This window comes from Colletotrichum higginsianum, chromosome 9 (assembly GCF_001672515.1).
Source record: "Colletotrichum higginsianum IMI 349063 chromosome 9, whole genome shotgun sequence".
NCBI lineage: Eukaryota > Fungi > Ascomycota > Sordariomycetes > Glomerellales > Glomerellaceae > Colletotrichum > Colletotrichum higginsianum.
The window spans coordinates 3950137-3964552 of NC_030961.1; the positions used below are offsets into that span (position 1 = coordinate 3950137).

Here is a 14416-nt window from a genome sequence, read left to right on the forward strand (position 1 = left end):
TGACACGCTTGACTTCAGGTAGGTACCCGGGCCACCAGTAGGGGGTAGGATACGTACCTCCTTTTCACCATGCGTCCACCTAGGTACCGTACCTACCTGCCTGCCTAGCCTCTGAGCGACTCCACTCAACCTCCCGGCCTCCGTCCCTGCCCCCACACACCGCCCCCTTGAAGGAGGCTTCAACCCTCGCTCTTGCTCGCTGTACTCGCTGCCTGTCACTTGGATATTATTTCCGCTCCCTCGCACTCGCCATCGCCCCCAACTCCCAAACTGCATCTGGCATCTGCCCCCGTCTTATCGGCCGTTCTCCCCTCCTACTTCGGCCCTTCGTCACCAAAGCACAAACCACTCCTTTTTCTCGCGATTCTGCTTTTCTCCTACCCTTCCCCTTCATCTTCTTTCTCTCGCTTCTCGCTGGACCACTTTCGACGGTCACGATACGACCCAAACAATCCCTCTCCCCCCCAGTTTAGACCCATCGATCGTCTTCCTACCCACTCCGCACTTCAATCTCGCCTGCGTCTAAACAAGTTTGGTCCTTGGATCAAAGTCCCCTGGTCTGATCCCTTCGAGTCCGGCCGCCAGTAGTGACCTCACGGCACGCATACGCACGCACAGTACCCTCGTACAACACACACCCAACACGAACGAAACGATCTGAAGGTGTGTCTGTCTGTCGCTCGCTCACGGCCGCGTCCACCACCACCACTACCGAGAGCCAACCGCAGCCTACCGCTGTCGCTGTCGTTCGCACTACGGATACACCGTACGAATACCTCCACCACTGCTGCTTTTGCCGCAAACCAACCTACAGCATCACACCCGTGTCTCGTCCCAATCGGCATATCCAATCCACACTGCCCGTTGTCCTGCTCGCCTGCTTGCTGGTCCGACAGTCGTGAAGCAAGCCCCGGCCTGTGGGAAATCGAACCATTGTTGAGACTAGACGGTTGACCTCGACGAACCTTTATTTTCCCGTACGCAGGGATATTGCCAAACCCAAAAAACAGCCAAAAAAACACACACAACAATGCCCACCTCTCTCGATTCTTCTCGTCCCATCATGGCACCTTCAGTACGTCCATCTCACTTTAACCCTCCCTCTCTCTACCCGACTCCTGGTCTTGTCGTGTTTCTCCTCCGCTTTGCCCACCTGCATCTGTCTCGCGTTTGTTCTCGCCTGCACCGCCTCACTTGCGACATCCCCTTTTTTTTTTGCCTTTTGCTTGCTCTTGGACGCCGCAAAGCCCGGCTCCATTGTACACCCACTTGGCCCATCTTCTGCCAGCCCTGCATTCAAGCCCCCTGCATTTTCCATAATACACCATATACCTACCCTCCGGCCCTCTCTTGAAGACCTCGAGTCCTGCCTATTGCTCCCTTAGCCATTCACTGTCGCCCAAGATGACGGCCGTTCTGACAGAAACCCCCCCTCAGGTGCGTACCTCTGTGCGATACAGCACCTTTAGCATGGCGCCCTCATTCGCCAACACCGTCCAGACCACCGACTCGGCCCACGCCGAGATCACCGACATTGCGACCGGCCTCGACCGCATGGAAAACAAGGCTCTCAGCTCCCAAAGAGTCACCCTGAGCGAGGAGAAGAGCGCAAACCTGAGCAAGTTGGCCCTCGGTGCCAAGCTCGAGCGTGCACTGGACCGAAGAATGAGCAGCCAGGACGCCGTAATGCGTCCTCGCGGCAAAACCCTGACCGAGAAGCCTGCTCAGGCAGCATAGGAGCCTGCCGAGCAACCCTGGACCACGAAAAAACGTCCTTGGCAGGCCGTTTTTACCGCATCAACCAAACGCACAGCACAAGACCCGGAATCAACCCCGAGTGCGCAGGTTCCTACAGAGAGAAGCAATACAGAGACGGTCAACCATGCTGTCAGAAGCCAGACTAAGGGGCTGGTTCCGCCACCAGCCCTCACGAAACCCCTCGTCGCACAAGACCCCTGATGACGAGAAGAGGCTGACCACATGCCTCTGAATGGAAGCAAAGAAGAATAATGGGAATGGGATTGGGATTGGGAATGGGAATGGGATTGGGGCAGAGGCTGGCCCCCGAGGCTTGAGCCGCCTTGGAAACGAATCAAGTCGACAGCTGCTTTCATAATGTTGTTTTTGTTATTTCTTGGCTTGTTGGGATATCCAGAGGATGGCCGGAGCAACGAAGCCGTGATGGCATCCCATGCGTAGTGTTTAGGGGGGGGGTCTAACTACGATGGTGCAGCTCTGTTACATATTTCTTCGCCCAGAAGCATCAATCGCACAGGTATATGACGACGGAATGGAGTTCCTTTGGCGAAAGTCGGGTGTTTAGGTTGTTGGTACATGGGGTATACTAGAAATGCTGATGGCCCTATCCACCCACGATGATCCTCTTAAAAAAAGCCAAAAATCTCCCAAGAGTCAAGCCGTCTCGACGCGGCTAACCTAGGCGATGCTAGGTCCAGGAACTAAGCGGTGGGCGCTGTAGCACTGACCGATGCCAGACGCTGTCATGAGCCCATGTTGGGTAGGACAATACGGTCTCAGTTGGTCTCATCGGTCCTCCGTTGGCTGACTCTGACGGCTCGGCTCTTCCGATCCTCTCTCCGTTTGCCCATCTGTCTGCCCTTCCTTGACTCTCATGGGGTACTTTGTTGGCAAGGCAAGGAAAGGCAAAGCACTGCGTTGAGCTTCCCACTCCCGAGTCGCGCCTACCGGCCGTGGTGGTTCCTTGTCCAAAGAAAAACTCGGAGTATCCTCAAGCACTGTTTTCCTTCTTCTCGAGACGGGCCTCGATTTCTTTGTACTGGGCGACGAGTTCGGCCTCCTCGCCCTCGTACTCGAGGGCCTTGCCGACCCACTCCCTCGCCTCGTCGAGACGGCCCATCTCGACGAGGCAGCGGCCGCGGCGCCACCAGGCCTTCGCGTTGCCGACCTTGCGGGCCTCAACGCTGGCCTCGGCGTCAACGGAGCCCTCGGCCCACTGCTGCAGGGCCATGTGCGCCTGGGCGCGGTTGGCGTACAGGCCCGAGACCTCCTCGCGGACGAGCTGGGAGGGCTCCCAGAGGGGGCGGGTGAGGGCCATCTGCAGGCCGAGTGTGTAGAATTTGATGGCGTCGGCGTACTTCTTCTTGTGGAACTCGGCGTTGCCCGAGTCGCGCAGCTTGGAGACGTTGGCGGAGCGTTTGGGGTTGACGGGCATGGGCGGGGGCGGGACGCCGTGCGGGCCGGTGGTCTCGGAGGTGACGAGGGAGCGGTGGAGGGCGTTGAGCTGGGCGAGCTCGGCGGCGAGGGCGCGCGAGGGCGAGGGCGAGGAGATGGCCTTGGACTGGGGGTCGATCTGGAGGGGGAGGAGGTCGAAGTGCGTCAGGTCTGTCATTTTGGCGGTCTCAAGCGTGTGGTCTTTGGGATGGAAGCAGGAGTGGACTGGACGAGGGGATGCGAAGGGTCAGTCGCAAGTGCCTGACGGATTAATTGGCGATGGTCGCTAGGGTATATTTCTTGGTCTTCGTTAAGTTAGGGGAAACGTTGGGATCGTAGAGTCGGTGGTGGTTCGTGGTGGTTGTGATCGCGGGTGGTGAATTGTTGCCAGCTGGTCTATGCTGGGCTAATAATACTCTGGGCCTCTAGGGCGATTAGAGGACACTTCTCCGGGAGCTTATCGCAATCGCGTGTGACGCTGAGCTCGTCACGTGCTGATTACAGGGGCCAGGGGTTGCCTTGATTGTGTCTACTTTGGCATTCTTGACAATCGCCATGAGAGTACTACACACAGCACAACAACAAAACACTACAAAGGTGCTTGTTTGAAGCAAGCTTCGAATGCGGCCATTTGTCCCTCTTTTACTTCTCAGTAGCAAAGGTATTTCGAACCTCGCTGTAGCCTTTTGCGGAGTGCTTAGAGCAATTCCTCCAGCCAACATGCTCTTATTTCCTTCTTGTCGCTAGCTGGCTTGGATAGCCTCCTCAATGCTGTGGCTTTTGGGGTTGAATTCTCACAATTCTCCCTGACCAGGATAGAACAGGAAAAACGTGTAGCTTTTGGCTCATCGTTTTCTCGGTGCCCCGGTATGTAGCATCGTACACGGACGAGGACGAGCTAGTAGTACGGGGGGAAGTTTGATGAAAGCATCACTCAGCACTAGCAAGAATATCACTCCAGGTACGAGTTTCGGATGAATATGATCATGGTATTCCCACAAGCAAGTTGATCAAATTTTTTTCAAGAAGATTTCAGGATGGAGCTGAAATCATTCTTCACATGTCGCGATGGCTGCACCTGTCCGAGCTCCATTGAGACGTAATGAGCAGTATCAAATGGCAACGTCATACAGGAAAAGAAAATCGATCATGCTGGCTGGCGTGCTGAATAAAAAGTCGAACATCTCACGGCATCGAATCTGCAGCGAATGTGACCAACCCTCCCGGCAAAAGCTCATCTCCTTGTGACGCCAGGTATCTCTAATGTTGAATAGACCTCTTGACATCAATGTTGAATGAATTCATCATTGGCCGCTTTCTCCGAGTTTTTCGTCAAACCCCCTCTGTCCGATTTCATACGGCTCTCTATTCTGAGGTCGTCTTCTTGCCGTAGTAGGACCGGTTCAAGCCCTTCTCGACCGCCGCGATCTGCAGCGCCAACGGCAAGGAGAACTGTCGGCAGTACATGAAGCTGCCCGTCATATACCAGAACCCAGGCACGCCTGTCGCTCTCCACCACTAGAGAACAGCTTGTCAGTATTCTCATCAAGGTTTGAAAGTTGAGGGACGTCTGACTCACCCCAGAGCGCTCCTGCTCGTGGTCCAGTCCTCCGAAACCCTCGATCTTCTTGACCACTTCGGGTCCGAGCAGCTTGTCAATGGTTGTCACGTTACTCTCAAATCCCGTCGCCAGCACCACGACGTCCGCCTCCAGCTTCGTGCCATTCGCCAGCGTCAGACCGTCCGTCTGGAATCCCTGGACCCCCTCTTCGCATCGCTGGATCTTGATCCTGCCGTCGACGATCATCTGGTTCGCCCCTTGATCGATGTAGTACTGCCCACCCTTGATGAGTTGGTAATCCGCCAGACCGTACCCGTCGTTCCCCTCCTTCATCTCGAGACCTGCCCTTTTGAGGCCGTCGTGGACAGCCTTGTCGTTTGCCGCCATCGCCTGCGTCAGACCGATGCTCATCGTCCGGATCAGCGCCAGCGGGATCGCGTTGCCGACGATGTCCGCCTCTTCCGTGCTCAGTCCCTCCATGTTCCATAGCGAGAGCATCAAGTTCTCCCACGACTCGCGCGAGATGGAGTAGATCGGGTGCCGCTGGACCATCGTCACTTCCCTGGCCCCATGCGCGACAAAGTCCGCCGAGATGTCGTGGCCGCTCGTGGCGCAGCCGATAACCACCACTTTCTTGTTCCGCACGTCGGGGATCTCGGCGGCGGTCTTGTGGTACTTGGAGTGATAGATCCGTCCCTTGAAGGATTCCTGTCCCGGGAAATGGGGGATCTTGGGCTGGTCGCCGTACACGCCCGTCGCCAGAACCACATGCCGCGCCGAGATCGTCCGCGTTCCCTCCGGAGTCCGCACTTCGACCCGGTACTTTTGAGCCTCTTCATCGTACGTGGCTCTCGTAACCTCTGTCTTGAACGCAATATCGAGCCCCATGAGCTGCCCGTAGTGCTCCATGAAGTCGGCCACTTTGTCCCCTGTCAGGAACCGGGGCCATGTCTCGGGAATCTTCATGAAGGCCCAGTGATCAGTGTAGGTAGGCGTATGAAGGGTTACGCTCTGGTACCGGTCCCGCCATGAGTCGCCGAGACGGGCGCTTCTTTCTACGAGGCGAGTTTTGATGCCCATGTGTTGAAGGCGTGCGCCGAGGTTGAGGCCGGATTGGGCTATTCTGTGTTAGCCGGTATTGACAGAGGGTGTTGAAGCACCGTGTTGGATGTGTGATGACCTACCGGCGCCAACAATCAAGACCTGGAGGTCTTCTTCAGTGTCACCGTCGGCGCCATTGGCGACGGGCTCTTTGGGGGCCGGAATCGACGCAGCCCTTTGCGCCTCCACCTCCTTCTGAAAGTCGAGCTTCTCCAGCTGCGTGAACACGGTCCAGGCTTTCCACTCGTCCTTGCTGACATTTCCCAGCTTCAGTAGCCCCTTTCCCTCGCCGTGCGGCGTATTGAACGTGAACCCGGCTTGGATCCAGATCATGCCGCCGAAATCGACGAGCAGTGGCTTGAGCCCGCCGATCTTGGTCGTCTGCAGGTTGGAGAGGCCATGTTCTGCCGAGGCGAGGTACCTGCTGATCTTTTCTCGGCCTTGTTTGCAGGTGAAGTCCCACGACAAGCCTACAATGTCTCTCCACCAGCAGTCATCGATGAACAAGTCCGACAGGTCGCCGAAAGATTGTTCGTCGAAGCGGCGTTGCAGTCTCGCAAGCCAGTCGGCGGAGATGTGTTCGGCGTCGACCTGTTCTTTTTCGACCCCTTCTTGCAGCGTGAGAGCTGGGATCTCTGGGAGTTTTGTGCCGTCCATGGTGATTCGTGATGAGTGTGAGTGTGCAGACGAGAGAGAGCGAGTAGAGAACCGGCCCCAAGTACGTCTTTAGAGAAGCTGTGGTGGAACACTGTGTAACATGGATTTACATATCAAAATCCGATAGCGTCAGATAGCTTAAGTGTAGAGCGTGACCCCCTCCCCCCCCCCCCCCTCGATCTCCCCTCACTGGCTACCGAGAGGCGGACGCCGGACTACAACTTTTGGGCGATCTGGCCGAGCAAGGATGTTAGGCTTGCCGTCTTTGTAACCTTGCGCCGGTAGAACTACTGAAAAGATGGGATCAGATGATCAGATAAGATCATTTCCGCCTGTTGGAATCGCGCAGATCGACGACGCGTGCCAATCAGAGTCTCTGGCCGCAGCAACCCCTCTACGCATCTGCCGGGATGGCTGCCTGTAGAGCAACATAGTTAAAGTTACCTAAAACCGAAGCACTACAGGTATGCTGCGAACATGCTTCGCTTTCGGGGCCCGGGCTGTCAGCTCAGTCGCTAGGGGGGGTACTCTATATGGAACGTACTCTATACAGATACAGAATACGAGGATGCGAATCCGTCGGGTGTGGTTCGACGTCTCCTTCAAAGCGGGGGTTGCACTGATTGCTCGTGATGCAGACGGCCAGTCTTCCACCCACTCACAGGCGCACCGTCTGAAATACATCTATCTATAGGCTCCCGAACAGCATACATGGAGTGGCAACTACGTCGCTGGTGTGCAGATTTGTCCCCCCTTTCATTTTCGTTATCCTATGCTTCTCTTCTTAATCTCTATACGCCATGATCTTGCTAGAGAGCGGTCTCGCCAGGCTCGGAATGTGTGGAGTTTCAATTTAGTGAAAAGGCCACGGAAATTGCCTGTCCCGATGTCCGTTGGTGGACCTCTTCCTGTAAAACCCCGTACGGGGCCTACCAGCAGCTTATCCCGGTTCGGGCTCCGAATGTTACTTGAAGGCCTAACTCCCCGGTAACTTCAGGAGTTACATCATGTGGGAAATGAGCTGAACAACTTAGAATTAAACATGAAAGCCAAGTTTTGTATGAGGTTGATCTGGATTCGCGTTGAGTCGATCATCATAGATTTTGTTCTTCAACGGCAACGTATGCGTCGTGGTGTGATAATAGCCAGCACGGTGCCCAATTCATATCTTGGAAGACGTGCTCTGCTTGGATGATCATTCAAGAAATGGAGAAATCTCGCAACCCCCCCACCCCCCAGCCCCCCTCCGGCGAAGAGACGCACTACAGCTACATGTCCCGTGTTCGTCTTCCTTTTTTCTAGCAAGATCATGTTCGGAGTGGCTTCCTTACGCAAGCAACGGCAGAGTATCGGCACTACTTAGCCTCAAGGATGGCGGGGTTGAGTCTGGGTCTAATTGGCACATGCAAGGTTGAAGATATTGTCAGGCATACTTGATCAACTCTTGTGGCGGTTTTTATGCATATCTCAGACTATGGAACGAGCATGGCAATCCTTCCCATCACAGATCAAACTTCAGAGATTCGAGATACCTGTTGGACAAGCGCGATTGGTGCCCTAAGAGGCGGATGGCAAACATGTCTGCGCGGCTATCTTGGTCACATTCCAGGTTCTGTTGTTGCTGACGACTCGTTTAGTAGTGTATCCCACCTGCCGCTTGTGATACACTGTCGGATCACTCCGTCGAAATAGAGAGATTGTTTTGTCATAAACGCATGATTCTGGGCTGGGAACCCGCCATGAAGACACCTACCGCTGTATGTTTGGACCGTGTTGAAGACAAGCACACTAGCTGCCGCACAACTTCCCACCGATTTTGAGCAACTCGAGTCGGCGGTTGAGAAGCCGTTGGTGTCGGGCGTTGACAAGCGAATCACAACTCGTCAATCGCGCCTTGTTTAGCACTTCTGGCGTTCGTTCCCGGCTCGACTTTCCTCACTCGCTTCGACCTTCGTCTTTTGTCGGCCGGCTCGACCTTCTTTGCTGACAACTTCATGAGCCGTTCATGACAACCATGGGCAAATGCATAGACGATGAGAGACGAAATGATATAAAGCAGCATGCGGGAGTCTAGTTTTTGAACATTCTTGTCACTCACTCCTGTCTCGTCGGTTCTGTACTCACTGTTTCTCTTCCCAAGCCACACACAATCAACTCTAGAGACTACGTCGAACAGGGCATCACCATGGGTGTCACACAGCCTCTTGATATCACTCAAGCATCAATCGGCCAAATTCTACATGCTTTGTCCACGACTAAGCTTACAGCCGTAGATCTTGTGGCCAGGTTCCTACACCGGGTCGGCAAACTTGACCATCGGGGGCCTTGCTTCAACTCCATTTGCATACTCAACCCCAACGTTTTTGACGAAGCGCAGGCCTCGGACGACTACCGCGCTTCCGGTCGTCCCCCGAGAGCTCTTGAGGGGATTCCTTTCACCGTCAAGGACAGCTACCAGGTCAAGGGCCTTACCGTCGCAGCCGCCTCGCCCGCCTTTGAGAATCTGGTGGCGTCGTCTGATGCCGCTGTCGTCGAGCTTCTCCGCGCTGCCGGCGCAGTGCTCATAGGAAAGACCAACATGCCCCCCATGGCCGATGGAGGAAGCCAAAGGGGCCTCTACGGCCGTTCCAGCAGCCCGTACAACCCCGTGTACCTGTGCACCAGCTTCGCCTCCGGGTCGTCGTACGGTTCTGGGGTCGCCACGACCGCCTCATTTGCGCCCATTGGTCTCGGGGGTGAAACTGTCTCGTCAGGACGAGCTCCGGCTTCACACAACGCACTGGTGGGATACTCGCCGTCGAGGGGCGTCATTCCTTCTCGCGGCCATTGGCCGCTGTATCCGACGTGCGACGTGGTGGCGCCTCACACGAAATCGGTCGCTGACATGCTGGCTCTCCTGAGCGTTATTGTCGCCGACGATGGGGAACCAAAGGGGGACTTTTGGCGCGAGCAGACGGTCGTCCCCATTCCTCTCAGCTCCGAGGTTCGCCCAAAAGACTTCTCATCTCTGATGGACCCCGACGCTCTGAGAGGGAAACACGTCGCGGTGCCCAGGTGCTATATCGGGAAGCAGGCGTCTTCAGGCTACTCCGTGGTCTGTTCGGAAGCCACCCAGAGTCTGTGGGAGCAAGCTCGCATTGATCTGGAGGTACTCGGGGCCAAGGTCACCGAGACAGATTTCCCGCTGGCCGAGAACTACTCCAAGCAGCTCTACCCCGGACAGGCCGCCAACATCCCCGGGATCCCAAGCACGTGGATTGATACTGAGCGGTGTCAAATGATTGCGACAGCTTGGGACGACTTCCTGCGGTACAACAACGACCCAAGCTGTTCTCGCCTGGAGGGTGTTGATCATCGTCAGATCAACCCCGATCTCGCCCCTATGGACAACAGATCAGAGCACACAGAAGAGCAGAACCATGTACGCTACGCGGATATGTTGGACTTCATACAGCACCGCCCAAGTTCCATCCGAGACCTGCCGGGATGCGCGGATGCGCTCCTCGCTCTAGAAGATGCTCGCAAGAGGGACCTGGACGACTGGATGGACGCGAACGGCTTCGATGCCGTCGTTTTCCCGACAAACGGCGACGTCGGACGCGCCGACTCCGAACACAACCGGGAGGCCATGGTAGAGGCCCTGCAGGACGGAGTCAAGTACTCCAACGGCAACCGGGCGTTGAAGCATCTGGGCGTTCCGGCCATTACTGTGCCTATGGGAATACTCGCAGATAAGGAGATGCCGGTTGGGTTGACGTTCGTTGGTAAGGCATGGAGCGACAGCGAGCTTTTCCGTTACGCGTATGCGTATGAGACCGCGACAAGCCGTAGAAAGAGCCCGCCACTCGCACCGCGTCTCATGACTGACGTTATAAGATCGGAGCGAGGCTCGATGAAGGGTACCGAGAAGCTTGAGCTCGTCGTCGCCCAGGTTGACGTAAAGGCAGTCACAACGGAAAGCTCAGAAGTCCGCAAGGTTGTCATCCGTGGATCATTAGTGCTTGGTAGCGCGGCACTGGACACCGAGGGGATCCGTGTTTATGTCAATGGCGATTTGTCGAGTCGTCCCCCTACGCTCACGGACGGCCAGTGGGAGTGGGCTGGACAATTGGGCCGAGAAAAGGTCAAAGACCCGTATCTAGTTCCGGGCAAGCTCGCCAGAGACCAGTTCATGGTTGTCATGGTGGCTCGGACTTCAACCGGGAGATCGACCGGGCGCTTGATCATGGTTGACTGACATGTTCCCATCACGGGCAAAAGCAAATACTCCACAAACTGCCAGGCATCAATCAGGTCACTGCAAATTCACAGACGCGTGAGCAAAAATGGCGTGAGCAAAAAAATGATCCCTTGTTTTTCCTAGCCCAATTCTATAAAGTATATACATGTATCATAAATCTTCGTGTGCATCGTTCTGTGGTATCTTGACGCGAGCAGCCTGTGCTATTGCGGGAGTCGTCTACTGGAGAGCGACAGAGAGCTTGCCAGTCCCGTAGGCAATGTTCTCGACAGGGAGGTCGGTCAACGCCTTTGTGATGCCGAGGCCGCTAGGGCAGGAGGCCTGGTTGCTGACGGCCAGGTCGAGGTCGCAGAGCTCGTCGACACCCCAGGTGCAGGCGGAGTTCTGGATGTTGTAGAGCGCGTGGTTCTTGGCCACGAAGCTCTCGGGCTGGGCGAGACAGGAGGAAAGGTAGTTCATGCTGTTGGCGGCGGACAGGGGCAGCTTGCCGTCCGTCAGAAGATGCTCGCACTCGCTGGCGGGGACCGCCTCCCAGTCCATGGGAACGCCGCCGCCCTGGGTAGGGGCATCGGTGGCAGAGTGGCCGGTGCTGAGGTAGTTCCAGGCGTCGTAGGAGATGTCAAAGGCACCGCCGGACTGGTCGATGCGGAGCAGGTGGACGCTGCGGCCGGCGTTGGAGACCTTGACGCAGATGTCGTCGCAGCCGACTGAACCGGGCCAGTAGGCAACGCGGTTGATGTCGATCTTGCAGCCGAGCACGCCGATGGAAGAAGAGAAGGCGTCGTGAGGCGTAACGCTGGCGGAGCCGGACTTGCCAGCATTGCGGATGGGGATGGAAGCGGCGGAGACCAAGCTGGCCGAAGCAGCAAGGAAGGTGGTCAGAGTAGTGGAAAACATCTTGACTGAAGAGTTGTTGGGTTTCTTTCCGAGAGGGACTGTGTGTGTGTGTATATGTGTGTGTATGTGAAGTGGGCGGGCTGATGAGCAGCTTGTCGTTGATCCGAGGCAGATAGTCGTCAAAGGACGGGAAGGGTGGGCTTGCGAAGGAGTGAAGCTATTGGACTTGAGTAGTTCAAACAAAAGGAGCGATGCCTGATCTGCGAGCTTTCGGGGCCGGCCGAGGGAGTGACTGAGGAATAGAGAGAAAGAGGGAGTGTGGTAGGGATGGTGATGATGATCAGGACAGGACCATCCCAGACAGCGACGAAGCTGGGGGGGTTATATACGAAATGTCATCCCTACGGGAGATGAGACGAAAGAAAACGGTTAAACATCAGCCGAAAAGATGAGATGTCACTCACACGTGCTGCTGCCCAGTCTGTGCCTTTGCCCTTCGCACCCTTCGGTCCATCTACGGAGGCCCACGTAGCGGGCGCTCTGTCCCCACAGACGCCGCAATCCTCGACAACGACACTGCGTTGGGCATGTATCCTTCGGTTCTGGAAAGGGGCGAAACAGGGACCGAAGGCGTGTGTGGCCTTGGAGAGTATCCGCAGGTACGGAGATACAGAGGTAGGTACACTACATGGTGTACTCTATACACCACGTGAGTCGAGTAAGAGTGTGCCTTACAACTCGATTTGATGTGAGGCCGAGACCCGCAGGAGGAGGACAAGTGTTGGCGAGCCGGGTCTTGCTGGACAAATCAAGTGCTGCCATGAAATCTGACAGACAAGGTCGTGGAACATCTGGGAGCAGGTTCCGCAAGTTCCCCCCCTCACTCCGGGCTGCGGTGTTACGGTCAGAAACAAAGTGACAAGCTTAACTTTCCCAGTAGCCCTAACAGGACAAGAAAAGTGAGATGGAAAAAACATGGCGCTAGCCATGGAAGATGCATCGAGATTGGGAGGTTTGCGGGTTCGAACCAACCCAAACCGTCAGACCGTCAAGCCAACGTCAGGAAAAAGGAACCAGCAGCAAGCATGGCTGCGGCCCAACAGGGAAAGGAGGCAAAGGGAGAAAACGGGGCATGCCGCGGAGTTGAAAATCGCTCATGGGTCGCCATGGCCATGGGTTGCCGAATAGGGTTTGATGACAGGAACGGCCCAGGAACCAAACGTTCTTTTGGCTCGTGTCAAAAGTCAGGAACCGGGACTCAAGGGGCCCAGGCCGAAGTGTGTCAAGGCTCTTCAAGGTACCAGAAGAAAGAAAGGGGACCAAGGGGTCGGGACATCGGCAGGGCGGCAGCGCAGCCTGCCACACGGCCCATGGGCGGCACGGGAATTACTGGCGCTGTTCCTCATTCGTAGTCTCGGCGGGGGGGCTTATGGAGGACTCAAGAGAGGGGCGGCCAAGGAGCCAAGGGCTAAGATGACCTTGGGCTGACGGGAGATGCAGGTACAACGTAACGTTCGGGGAATCTGAGCCTGGGTGTGCGTGTGTATGTACTGTATCTACTGTGGTACACAACCGCCAGACAGGGAAAGAAAGAAAAAACCAAGACTGGTCAAGACGTTTCGAGGGAACCCGGACGCCACCACCCACGTAGGCACACTGTTCCAGCCCTTGTGCTTGACTCGGCATGGAGGCGCAAAACGGGGCATCCGCAAGGGCCGGAGGGGCTCGGCCGTCCGTCTCTGACCAGTCGGAAGATGGGGATTCGAGCCCAGGACTCAAGCCACGAGTCTACGACATGCGTAGCGCTGCAGCGATCGACAGGGCGGTTGTGTGTCGGTGCTAGTTTTTCACAAATTGGTCCCACAAGGCTCCAGTCCCGCAAGCATGTTGCCAGCTTTTTTTTGTTTCGGCTTTTTGCCTGTATTGCGGAGCAGTTCGTCCCTCTTCCAAGTATGACACCCGTCGAATGGGGAGGAGGAGGGGGGGGGGGAGGGTGGTAACGGTGTCTGTCTCCAGTAAACTCTCCAAGTTGCACTGCGGCTTATAGGTTACATGTTGATAGAATTGGAACTGTCGGCGGGCGTGTCCGCTTTGCCAACTGTGCCAACTCCCTCGAAGTCTCGCCCCTCCCCCCTCTTTGCCCCGGGGCAAACATCCCGACGGCTTCGTGACGGTCAGTTGGCGTCATGCCCGGCATGTTGGAAGGAGGGGTAAGACTCTAGACGCGTTCTGGCCAGAAGTGCTTGCAGGATGCTTGCAGGTGCTTGTTTGTACCCATCTAGCGGAGCCGCTGTTGAGTGCCAATCAGACGTCTCTTTTTGTGAGCAGAACAATGGGAAAATGATAGGCGCTACTTTTAGGTAGTGAGTGAAAAATCCTCCCGCGCCGTGGCTCACCGTGACGGGCGGCGGCGGCGGCGGAGGCGGCGGAGGCGGAGGCGAAGAACCGGCATGCCACCACCATCCGCAGCATCCTTTGGAGACTTTCTTTCTTGACAATGGTTTGTAACAAATGCAGCAATTTTTTTTAAATTTTTTTTGACCTTCTTTTCTTTTCTTTTCTTCTCAACGCCCCGAAAAGGTCCGAAAGAAGATCTTCGTTCGAGCGATTTTTTCTTTACCATGCCGGTCGGTCGGTACCTTTGCCCAATTGCGGCGACATGCCGAGGCCCGACAAGATGGTCGAGGCCGTTGACAACCCATGACTCACATCGAAATCACTATGCATCCGCGGACAATCCCCCGCTGCCGACCTTGTGCCTCGACAACCAACTACACGTCACAATGGAAGAGGCTTACGCTTACATAGTCATCATTTGTCAAGCCCCT

At 56.0% G+C, this 14416-nt stretch overlaps 5 protein-coding genes across 5 annotated transcripts; 2 read left to right on the forward strand and 3 right to left on the reverse strand.

Moving 5' to 3' along the window:
* Positions 1 to 1404: 1404 nt before the first annotated feature.
* CH63R_13407 (uncharacterized protein) lies at positions 1405 to 1737 on the forward strand (the record flags this gene model as incomplete). The annotated part of the gene is made up of 1 exon (XM_018308381.1): positions 1405 to 1737. The coding sequence occupies one exon, from the start codon at positions 1405 to 1407 to the stop codon at positions 1735 to 1737; it is 333 nt and encodes a 110-aa protein (XP_018152798.1).
* A 1012-nt stretch (positions 1738 to 2749) lies between these two features.
* On the reverse strand, positions 2750 to 3370 carry CH63R_13408 (Tetratricopeptide; the record flags this gene model as incomplete). The annotated part of the gene is made up of 1 exon (XM_018308382.1): positions 2750 to 3370. The coding sequence occupies one exon, from the start codon at positions 3368 to 3370 to the stop codon at positions 2750 to 2752; it is 621 nt and encodes a 206-aa protein (XP_018152799.1).
* Positions 3371 to 4557: 1187 nt separating this feature from the next.
* CH63R_13409 (Flavin-containing monooxygenase) lies at positions 4558 to 6511 on the reverse strand (the record flags this gene model as incomplete). Its single annotated transcript, XM_018308383.1, has 3 exons — positions 4558 to 4710; positions 4772 to 5871; positions 5938 to 6511. The coding sequence occupies 3 exons, from the start codon at positions 6509 to 6511 to the stop codon at positions 4558 to 4560; spliced, it is 1827 nt and encodes a 608-aa protein (XP_018152800.1).
* A 2185-nt stretch (positions 6512 to 8696) lies between these two features.
* Positions 8697 to 10748, forward strand: CH63R_13410 (Amidase; the record flags this gene model as incomplete). Its single annotated transcript, XM_018308384.1, has 1 exon — positions 8697 to 10748. The coding sequence occupies one exon, from the start codon at positions 8697 to 8699 to the stop codon at positions 10746 to 10748; it is 2052 nt and encodes a 683-aa protein (XP_018152801.1).
* Positions 10749 to 10970: 222 nt separating this feature from the next.
* Positions 10971 to 11648, reverse strand: CH63R_13411 (uncharacterized protein; the record flags this gene model as incomplete). Its single annotated transcript, XM_018308385.1, has 1 exon — positions 10971 to 11648. The coding sequence occupies one exon, from the start codon at positions 11646 to 11648 to the stop codon at positions 10971 to 10973; it is 678 nt and encodes a 225-aa protein (XP_018152802.1).
* Positions 11649 to 14416: the final 2768 nt, after the last annotated feature.